General features: G+C 39.4%; 1 protein-coding gene across 1 annotated transcript in view; it reads right to left on the bottom strand.

The window, feature by feature from the left end:
- Positions 1 to 4,814: 4,814 nt before the first annotated feature.
- tmem182a (transmembrane protein 182a) overlaps positions 4,815 to 11,991 on the bottom strand; it is a 17,832-nt gene continuing 10,655 nt past the window's right edge. Inside the window, exons 3-5 of the mRNA XM_061724165.1 lie at positions 9,784 to 9,882; positions 9,581 to 9,718; positions 4,815 to 6,719 (exon numbers count right to left, since the gene is read on the bottom strand). Of these exons, the coding sequence (XP_061580149.1) occupies positions 6,493 to 6,719; positions 9,581 to 9,718; positions 9,784 to 9,882 (464 nt within the window). The 3' untranslated portion in view covers positions 4,815 to 6,492. The remainder of the gene's footprint in view (positions 6,720 to 9,580; positions 9,719 to 9,783; positions 9,883 to 11,991) is intronic.

The raw sequence follows: 11,991 nt of genomic DNA, 5'->3' as shown, positions 1-11,991 counted from the left end.
TTACAAATTAAATCCGATAATTAAAATTAATAAAAGACATTAATTGGCACCACACTAGTGCACTTAATGAATAAATACCAGGTATATGACACTGGCGCACGACCAGTGCATTGCAGAAACGAATAAACAAATAAAATAGGCTAATTAGGCTAATAGATCATTTTTTTAGATAAATAAAAAAAAATACAATAAAAATGAATTGTGCATTCAAATACCGTATTTTCGCGACCATAAGGCGCACATAAAATTCTTTTTTTTTTCTAAAATGTGCCGCGCGCCCTATGAAACGGTGTGCCGTATCCATTACCTGTATTACGGTAATGTAAGGCGGAGCCACCATGAGAACGGTAAAGGGAGAAGGGGGCGTGTGAAGCACCCGTGAGTTGCGGCTGAATCCGACTGAAAGCAGTAGCGCTGGCGGAAGAAATGAAAATTGAACATTGTCATGGAGGTCCATCTTGGTGCTTTTGCTTCATGAAACGGTGCCAGCGCAGCAGCAGCGCCCGGCGGATTATATGGAAAAGATGGAGAGCTTCCGCTCATTCTGCAGCCGACAATCCCCGACATGGACGAGGTGCCGTGCCGCTCACGTTCCACATCCCGGAATCACACGGTGGAGTTAACGGAGACCAGCGCCGGGGAGCGGACCGGGACCCGGGACCACCGCGGGGGAGAGGACCGGGACCACCGCGGTCGGGATCCGCACAACGGGGTATGAGAAGTCATTTACTGTTGTGCTTGCCTGCCACGCTGACAGAAACTGCCGCCGATGGTGATTTTTAAAAGAAAAACGTTGCCTAAAGAGACTTTTCCAGCCGGAGTCATTATAAAGGCAAATGAAAAGGGCTGGATGGATGAAGAGATAATGATCGAGTGGCTGAGGCAGGTCTATGTTGTGCAGCGACCCAGTGTTTTTTTTAAATTATTTAATGCGGAAACAGAAGATGAAGACTTTGAAGGGTTTGATTGATTTGAAAAGTGAAATAAAATATCAAACTAAGTTTTGCTCACACTCTATTTTTTAAATAAGCACACTTGTGTGTGTGTGTTCTGCAGCGCGTGTGTGTTTTGCGGCGTGTGTGTGTGCAGCTCCGTGTCTGTAGACTGCGCCTTTTGGGACGCCGTATGTGTGTTTTAAATCCAAAAATTACACACAAAACTGAGGGTGCGCCTTTTCATACAGTGCGCCGAATGGTCGTGAAAATACGGTAACAGTAATAACAACAAATGCCACTATCGGAGACATGCAATCAGTGCACTTAAAGGAGCTTGAGGCAGGATTGAGGCAGGATTTATGAAAAGAATTCGTATACGTTTTAAGTTTTCTAGTAATAATGTCAGATGAAGCGTTCCAAACCCAAAAGAAGGAGCCCTCTAGTGTATCTCTCCGTTGCCTTGTTTGCTGCAAAATGTGCTGCAATTGTGGGGCCGAATTTCCCGCGCTGTCCTGCAGATGTGCCGTCACATGACGCTGCATGCGCGTTCTCCCCGTTCTCCCGTGCCGGCTTCACTGTTGGCTGCAGTACCCCCAACGGCCGTCGTGGTGAAGGGTGGCGCTAGAGAGTCTCATTTCTTAAAAGGAGCATCATGCTCCTTTAAACAGATCCTCAGCCTGCACAATGATGACTGATTATTTAACGTCATGTAATCATCCAGGAAATTATGTTTTAACACAGCTGCAGCTGTGTTAAAACATGTGAACACATTCACAAATTCCACTCATAACAGGTCATCACGCAAAATTAAAAAAAAATATGATGGCTCTCAACAGGTGGGTTACCGCAGCTTACACATTCACAAATCACACTCATAACAGGCCATAACGCAAAATAATAATGTTATGCACTCCCTCCCCCCCTTTTTCTTGTCTCCCTTCAGGTGCTCTGCATCAGGTGATTATCTGGCTCCGCCTGTATTTAAGAGGGACAGGAGGAGCCGGCGGTCTCTCTCAGACCAGGCAGCCTCACCTTGGTGCCAGGGTTGCTCCTGTGTTTCTTTGTTTGTGTTGCTTTGAGGATGGAGATCTGTCAGTTTGGTTTTCTTTCTGAGGTTAGGTTCCTGCTCTGGTTAGGTCAAGGAGGGGCGTTCTGGGTCAGACGGCCCATTGCGTGGTTGGCTTGGGCTCCTCGTGGTCTTTTCCTTTTTTGTTTTGTTTGGTCAGACCTCCAGACTCATGGTGTTAAGTCATGGGGTTTTTCCTTGGTTCCTGAATAAAACCTGCTTTTTATACGCAACTGAAACTCGGGTGTGGTGTCCTTGATGTTCTGGTCACAGAGTTGAGCTGAGTGTTCTAACTGGTGATCGTAACAAATAATAACAATAATTAAAAAAAAACATTAGCTCTCAGGTGGGTTCAGGCCATATTAAGCAGGCTGGCCTCTTACCTTAAGTTAAAATAGACCAAATGTGCCTTTTCTCTCTCTTTTTTTTTTTTTTTACCTTGTCTGCTCCCACTCGGCTCCCAGGAATTGTCCAGACAATGACTGTCGCCTGCTTCATGTGATGGAATGACTTTACTCTGTTGGCAGCTAAAAAAACCCGTCTGTATATCATTTTTATTCTACATTTTCTTTACACCGTTTTAGAAATGATCACACCACTTTTTAATTTTAATGCCAAACAAATCAGATCAACACCTTTATTTGGCAGACATGCTGTAATAGCTTCATCAAAAAAAACACTTCACACAGAGAGGAAACTGACAGATGGTTAAGTCATATATAGCAAAAACAACAAAAAAAGGAACATATGAGCCAATAATCTGATCATCCTGGAAAACATGAGCAGGAAACTGCACGGTGGCCCGTTAAATCATTCAACAATAAATCTGAAACATGATTTTGGCTTCGAACCTCTTAAATATGTTTTTTACTGAATTTTCTTAACCAGTTTTGGGTTTCAGGTCTTCAACAGTTGATGTTGACATTGACGTAATTTAGTGTCAGTGAGGTTTTAATGACGCGTAAAAGCAGCATCCACGATCGACTGAGTCTTTATCCACAAATGTGAGAAAAGTCACACATGAAAAAGAAATATTGACATTTTAAAATCCCATATTCTTGATCCTAAAGTCTGGATACTGGGAGATATCAGTTTGCTAAATATGACTTATCATAAAAAGTACTTAAGTCTGCTTGCAGGCACCGCGGCAAAAAATTGTATTCTAAAAAACTGGAAATAAGAAAACCCCCCAGCACCCAAACAGTGGATCAATGAACTTGGATCATATAGTACTCCAGAAAAAATACTGTATTCCGTTCTATCTACTATATTAATGAATGTGTTTATTTATTATTTAATTTATTATTCATTTGTTCCAGTATTGATAGGCATATGTGAAAAGAAGTTAAATGATTTTGAATGATGTAATCTATTGACCATACAAGGGAGGGAAGGGGAGAGGGGTGTGTTGTTGTATTTATTTATTCATATTTTTTTCTCTCTTATTATTATTATTTATTTATTTTTGTTTAATTAATGTTATGAAAAGTAAAAAAAAAATATTGATAATTATATTGTTATTGTAAATCTTATTTTTTTTCTTTTTTTTATTGCCCTCAATAGAGATATATATACAAAAAAAAAAGAAAAAGAAATATCAGGAGGGAAAAAATACAGCAACGCTGTATTTTTTTTTGTATTTTATTTTTTTTTGTATTTTCAGGGTCCATCCCTGTTGGAAACCTGAAGACACAGCAGGGCGAATTTACAATCTAAATGTTGCGTCACTCATTACCCTGAATGGTAGAATGCCTTTTCAGTGTTATCAGTGTTTTAAAATGTCATAAAAATAAAGTCTCCCCTATAATGTTATTCTTTCTAAGCTTTGAAGGCCTGAAATGCAAAAGTGGATGAATATAAACAAATAAAATGAGGTCGATAAGAAAAAAGAAAGTAATCTGGACTTCATTCTACCTACAAAGATATAAACATCTAAGTAAATGTAAGAATGACTGATTTCATTTTTTTTTTATTTTTTTGCATCCACAGTTTCCCAACTATTTCAGATTTGGGTTTCAGCACAAAAATAATGAACATAATGAAAATATCGAGCAGGATTCACTCGATTATTTAATTCTTTAAGAATATATCTTCTTCGTGTCAAAAGAAAAAAGGAACCACAACCATAAATGAGCGTTTTTAAGTGTATCCTCCGCGCCGGGACACCAGCAGGCATGTTCCTGAAATATCAGGAACGTGGACGGTATAAATATACATCAGAGTTAAATACACTCTGGTGATAAAAACCCAACAGCACTGTGGACCTATGGGCGTGGAGTCATTTTATTCTATAAATGCAGAGGTGTCAAGTAACGAAGTACAAATACTTTGTTGCCTTACTTAAGTAGAAATTTTGGTTATCTATACTTCACTGGAGTAATTATTTTTCAGACGACTTTTTACTTTTACTCCTTACATTTTCACACAATTATCTGTACTTTTTACTCCTTATATTTTAAAATCAGCCTCGTTACTCTATTTCATTTCGGCCTTTAAAAAAAAACTATCCAGTTAAATTGCTCCATCCGGATAGAGTGAATTTGGTTGTGGTTGTTTCAGATGTTCTTGTCCAGTTTTGTTCTTACATCCGTTCCCTCAGATTCCTGCAACTAAACTTGGATGTACATTCCAATAAAGGTTAGGATAAATGATAACATGCCTCTGAAGTTTGACTTTTTTACCATTACAATACTTATAGGCAACTAGTCATCATATCTTCTGCTCTCTGAAACACATGTTAATGCTCAATAGTACACATATATGGTTCTTTAATATATTTGCATTATACTAAGATGCATTCATTTTCAATGGCTTTTGTCCTTAATGGCTTTTTTCCCCCTTACATTACTTTTACTTTTATACTTTAAGTAGTTTTGAAACCAGTACTTTTATACTTTTACTTGAGTAAAACACTTGAGTTGATACTTCAACTTCTACAGGAGTATTTTTAAACTCTAGTATCTATACTTCTACCTGAGTAATGAATGTGAATACTTTTGACACCTCTGTATAAATGTAAGCATTTATGAACAATAAGCAGAATATCATGGGCTGAAAGCTCTTTCCAAAAACACTGACTTGTATGACTGCGCATACAAAATATAGTTTCTGAGATTGTAATGACTTTTCAAGGGTTTTTTGTCATTGTTTTTGAAAAATGTCATCCTCAGATGATCCTTCAGACCTCATCAGTTCTCGGTTAAGTATCCTCCTGAGACCCGGGCTTTTGTTTGATGAGCATTTTTTATGTCTCCTTACTATTTGGGATCAGTAGGACCTAATTTTTGTTGAAATTAAATTTTTGCTTTCTATGTGCTGTTGAACTATTTCAAATCCAATGGCCTCACATGAGGACAATGGGTTTATTTTCTATCTATTTCCCTTTCTTGGTCCTGCCCTGCATCCTTGCACATCCTGGTCAGGTTCTAATAATAAAAATATGATACATTTTATTTGCAATCTACTCAGCATTTTGAATGAAATAAAGTGCTACAGAGTAAAAACATGGGTATTAGGTTTTATCTCTATATCATTTATGTTTATATATCATTTTCAATTGTTTATTTCCTATTACAAGGAAATAAAAACTTGCTCCACTGGCAGATTATTCTACTTATTTCTAATGAAAATGTGCTTTAAACAAATGGAAATCTAAAAACAAGTATTTTAAGTGTAATGAGACTTATTTTGACTAGAAATTGGACATTTGGGCAAGAAATAAAGACAAATGTTCTTGGAAAGAGTTTACGTGTTTGCAGTGAAGATAGACCTGATGTCCTCAAACGAGTACTTTATGTTTACAGACGTTGTAGCTTGCTAATATTACTCAAATATATATAAAAAAAGCATGCCATGTGAAGCTGCAGACGTTATTGTGCATAAATATACTAGTTTCAATCATAAAATTAGGTTAGGATTTTTACCTTGTCCATATTTCTGTCGGGAGCTCCATAGAAGACTTTCATTGAGATCCCAGCCATCTTGTTTTTTCCCAAATGAGTGTAATTTCATTATGAGACCACTAGATGGTGCAGGCGGGGGTCCCGGATGAGGACAATGCGTCAATGTTCGTACAAATGAAGTATCATGGCGCAGAACAGCAGAAATGTAATGTCCTCATATGAGAACGCAGGGTCTCAGGAGTATTGCACAACCTGGCAACGAGCCTTGCATGGACCAGAAACACCCTCTAAAATGTAAAACATGTATTTTAAGGACTTGTTCAATGCCAGTTCAGTCCTCTTACCTCATACTCCCGAGAGAAAAGAACCTACATGCCAACACACAAGGATCAACTAAAGCCAAAGTATTTACACAGGTTCGGGGTCGTAATGCCTGCTATCGTTTAGCACAACACTGAAGGAAAACTTGTCTGGGAACCAAGCGTTCGTGTTTGTCAGATCAGCCAGACTGAATGTCCTGTTTTCATGTGGCAGAGACGTTGTGAAGAGAAAAAACATGGCCTAAGAATTAAAGGAAGGAAAAACCTCCTCAGTGGTAGTGAATCTGGACAGTCCGGCCGATAAAAAGGAAGAGAATTCCGGCGATGAGGCAGAAGAAGATGCCGACTGGAGCGAACATGAAGGACAGACCGTAGGTGACGGACAGGCGGAAGTCTGGACACTCTGACGAGCGCTTTTGGTCGACGTAGACGTCCAGCACGTCCAGCACCTGCAGCCACAGCACGTACATCACTACCACGCAGAGCAGGAAGAAACCTGCAGGTGCAGAGGACAGCCATCAAGTTCAGGTAAAAACATCGTTCATTTAGCATAAATGTTAACAAAGGGGCTTTAAAACACTGAGAATTAAAAGATAAAACCTTTCTCCTCACAGTTGTCCCAAAAACCAGGCCTAGGCCATTCATTGTAACTAAATACTTTGACAGGTTTTAAGGCCAAAAACATTGACCTCAGCTTTGCCTCTTTTCAGAACCACAACGTTAAAACTTATCCAGGTTGTTTTTTTTAATTCAATTAAATAAATTAAAGTTAAAAAAAAAAAAAATATATATATATATATATATATATATATATATATATTTATTTATTTATTTATTTATTTATTTATTTATTTATTCATTTATTTATTTATTTTATTTTATTTTTTGAAATTTATTTATTTTTATTATTCATATCATCAGTTTTTTAGTGGCACAATTTTATCTACTTTTCAGGCTGTACAACATTCTTTTTTTCAGATTATTTAGTGAACTGTCCAAATATAACATTGCAAGATATTGTTTTAATTTATTAATTTAAAAAAAACAATTAAAAAATATATTCTTCAGTATTCGCAAGTAGAGGTGGGTGTCATCATTTTAACAATGCTAAATGCGTGTCATGTTTCTTGATAACACGGTCAAAAAGGAACAAAAAGAACTGGTCCAAGCACAGAACCCTGTGGGACACCATAACTAACTAACTAGATATAATCTAAGTTTGTAACAGGTTAAAATATCAGTAGTGTCCTGAAAAAAAGAGTCTGGTTGGGATATGATCAGCTGTCTTAGAAGCTCTGGTTGTTCACTCCAGGTAGTTCTGTTTTATTTCTACTAAGTTAGAGTCTAAATCAAGTCTTTTACTGTTTCCTAAAGTCATATCACCGTTTTTTTAGTGGCACAATTTTATCTTTCTTTCAGTAAAACATTCTTGAGCTGCGTAATTAATCAACGGAGGAGGGAGATTAGATCAAAAGAAGATCAGATTATTTAGTGAACGGTCCAAATATGACATTAAAATGTATTGTTTTAATTCATTAATTAAAAACAAAACTATTAGAAAATATATTCCTCAGCATTCGCAATTAGAGGTGGGTGTAATCATTTTAACTCTACAAAATGTAGGACTTCTCCTGATAATTATGCCCAAAAGGAGCGAACAGAACTGGGCCAAGTCCAGAACCCTGTGGGACACCATACTCCATGGTATTTTATAGGAATATTACATATTTTGAAATCTTAATAATTAAAAGCGAGCAAAAACTATAAAAAATACATTTTTGACTCGTGAAATGTGAGACGTTTGGTGTATTGCGCAGTATTTGAACATGCAGAGGTGTCAAGTAACGAAGTACAAATACTTTGTTACCTTACTTAAGTAGAAATTTTGGTTATCTATACTTCACTGGAGTAATTATTTTTCAGACGACTTTTTACTTTTATTCCTTACATTTTCACGCAATTATCTGTACTTTTTACTCCTTACATTTTAAAAACAGCCTCGTTACTCTATTTCATTTCGGCCTTTAAATAAAAACTATCCAGTTAAATTGCTCCATCCGGATAGAGTGAATTTGGTTGTGGTTGTTTCAGATGTTCTTGTCCAGTTTTGTTCTTACATCCGTTCCCTCAGATTCCTGCAACTAAACTTGGATGTACATTCCAATAAAGGTTAGGATAAATGATAACATGCCTCTGAAGTTTGACTTTTTGCACCATTACAATACTTATAGGCAACTAGTCATCATATCTCCTGCTCTCTGAAACACATGTTAATGCTCAATAGTACACATATATGCTTCTTTAATATATTTGCATTATACTAAGATGCATTCATTTTCAATGGCTTTTGTCCTTAAAGCGACACTATGTAACTTTTCCACCTTAATATCATATTTCCAGAGTCATTGTGATGGAACATCAACTTCCAACAGGTTTAACGAACCTCTGTCATGGTCTGAGGGGTCTGTATCGCCTTCACTGGCACTATGTAACTTTGAGGAGCATGGTAGGAACCCTGCCACACTAAAAAACTACAAATTTTACGGCTTTGACTGCTTTACGGCACATACGTCACTTCCCCCTCCTTCCCGATTCGCAGTCGAGACGAAAATGGGCGGGGCGTGGAGCGCAGAGCTCAGGAGAAGCTGCGTTATGGCTGCAGCAGCTCCACACAACGGACCAGGGAAAAGATCCTAATGGTTTAACTTTTCAACGGTTTCCTGCTCGGAGGCAGAACCACGCAGGCCAAGTATCTGATATAACAGAGTAAAAGAGTGAAAGAGTCGTCGGCTCGCTTTGGATCGCGGCTGTAACGACCAAACACCGGCTTCCACACAGTAAAGCCTGAATTATGGTTCTGCTTTAAATCGACGCAGACCTACGGCGTAGGGTACGTGGCGCTGCGCAACGTACGGTGCGTGTCGCCGCGTACCCTACGCCGTAGGCTCTGCCGGCAGTACGCGCTGGTGCTCATGGGAAACGTAGTGTTCTTTCTGGTAAAACAATACCGCTTTTGTCCAAAAGATGCCGCCAAACTCAGAAAAGCTGAAAGTTACGTTGTGCTGCTTTAATGGCTTTTTTCCCCCTTACATTACTTTTACTTTTATACGTTAAGTAGTTTTGAAACCGGTACTTTTATACTTTTACTTGAGTAAAAAACTTGAGTTGATACTTCAACTTCTACAGGAGTATTTTTAAACTCTAGTATCTATACTTCTACCTGAGTAATGAATGTGAATACTTTTGACACCTCTGGTAAAAACTAGAAAAAAGACATTTTTGACTAGTGAAATGTGAGACGTTTGGTGTATTGCACAGTATTTGAACATGCATGGTTTGTAATGTAACTGAACTCACCAGATGTCAGGAAGAATCCACCTCCAACTTTATACAAGTGGTGGCTCGCAAACGGAGCAGCGCAGATGATGATGAACCCTCCGAGGACGACAGCCGCCACACCGATGAGCATGAACACGCTCCAGAAGCCTCTGTAGACTGGACAGACGGACGTTAATGGACCGTCAATGTCGGCCAAAGACACGGGGGCAACAAACACTTACTGATGGCATTGTTGTACTGCGTTGCATTGTGGGTCTGATCAGACACGGGGAACGGGAAGAGATAGGCCGGCACACAAAACTTGGGCTGAGGCTGATTTGCTGCAGAGAAGAAGAAGAATTTGGGGATTTTTACCTCAAAATAGACTGATGAGAAAAAAAACATGACTAAAATAACAAAGAAAGGAGAAAATATCAAAAAAGAAGAAAGCTCCAAGGCACTCTTCTGCAAATATAAAAAGCCTTTATTTAAATTGACTATTTCATGTAGAAAGATTTAAAAAAGTGGGTTACAGCCCACGCGTTTCGGCCACAGTTTTCAATACATTGATTCTCCTTAAATGGGATGATTGAAAACACCTGGGCAGGTGGGAGGACAAATACAAAACAAGAGAAACAACAGATAATGTCCAATAGATGGCAAACAACCAAACACTGGAGATTAGGAGAAGAAAAGTTACAAAAAAGGACTAAAATCAATATCCTCATTTAAACCTGGATGGATAGTGGCTTACATTTGATAAATATAAAAGGTCTCTCTCTGCAGAAGTAATTTGAGTTTGTCACCACCTCTAATGTTTTTTTGAATACTTTCTAGGCCTTCAACCATAAGTGAACCTGGGTTGCTGTCATGTGCTTCAAAAAAGTGCTCAGCCATTGGGTAATCAAAATTTGCTTTTCTAATAGCATACTTATGCTCAGAAACTCTGTCTTTCAAACGACGCTTAGTGCGGCCTATATAAAAACAACCACAGGTACAAGACAATCGGTAGACAACAAACATTTAAGGAGAATCAATGCATTCCTCAGTGTTACACCCTGAGGAAGGCTGTGGCCGAAACGCGTGGGCTGTAACCCATTTTTTAAAATCTTTTCTACATGAAATAGCCAATTTAAATAAAGGCTTTTTATATTTGCAGAAGAGTGCCTTGGATTTTTCTTCTTTTTTGATATCCCTTTTCCCACCAAAGAGCACCTTCGTCACACGACTTAGATGAACCTTCTGAGCACTCTGGACTTTCTTTTCTGAAAGGAGAAAATAACTTCACTTTCTCCGCGTTTCCTTCTTATTTCTTTCCACATGTGAAGTTCCACGAAGGCTCACAAGGGCTCATATCTGCGGGCTGTTCTGACAACGGCCCACCGTGGAAAATAGATGACACACAAGCAGCTGACAGACGACCAGAATAACATCACATGCTGCTGCTCCTTGAAGACGGTCACATGAGAGACGTTTGGGCGGGACCGCCGTGTTGTCAAACAGTAGCAGGTCTGAACCGGAGCATCAGCTTCACTCCTGTAACTGTGTCAGTACTTTGATACGACTGTACGTGATGTTATTGTTAGAGGATTGTTTTTAGAGGTTTTTAGAGGTGAGAGTCTGGACTAGTATCTGTGTAGTATTCTGAAGTTAGAGTGTGAGTCCAGATCACAGACGGGTCTGAAACCCAAACAAGAGTGTCTAGAATCTAGATGCTTCTGTGTGGAAATCAATCTACCCATGCCATGCATCCATCCATCCATCCATGCATGCATGCCATCCATCCAGCCATCCACTGGCAGCCATGCATCCATGCCTGATGCATGCAATGCTGCCATGCCTGCATCCATGCCATGCATCCTGAATGCCATGCCATGCCATGCCATCCATGCCATGCATCCATCCGCATCCAGCCATCTAATAATGCCATGCCATGCCATCCGATCCTGCATGCCATGCCATGCTGCATGCATGCATGCATCCATGCCAGCCATGCATGCAATGCATGCATGCCGCATGCCATCCGAATGAACGCATACTGATGCCATGATCATCCATCCATCCATCCAATCCATGCATGCCATGCCTTCATGCCATGCCTGCATGAATGCATGACTTAACTATGACATGACATGCACATGCCTGATCGCATCGAATGCATCGATGACCATGCCATGCATCCAAGATCCAATGCGACATCCATCCAGCATCCTCCAGCCATCCAGCCATCCATCCATGCATCCATCCATCCATCCATCCATCCATCATCCATCCATCCAATCATCCATCCATCCATCCATCCGTCATCCATCATCCATCCATCATCCATCCATCCATCATCATCCATCCATCCAATCCATCCATCATCCATCCATCCATCATCCATCCATCCAATCCTTCAATCATGCCATGCCATGCCATCAATCGCATCCATCCAAGCATCCATCCAT

The sequence above is a fragment of the Cololabis saira genome, chromosome 6 (assembly GCF_033807715.1).
Source record: "Cololabis saira isolate AMF1-May2022 chromosome 6, fColSai1.1, whole genome shotgun sequence".
Taxonomy (NCBI): domain Eukaryota; kingdom Metazoa; phylum Chordata; class Actinopteri; order Beloniformes; family Belonidae; genus Cololabis; species Cololabis saira.
The sequence above is the reverse complement of the archived record's forward strand: the minus strand, read 5'-3'. Positions and strand labels throughout refer to the sequence as shown.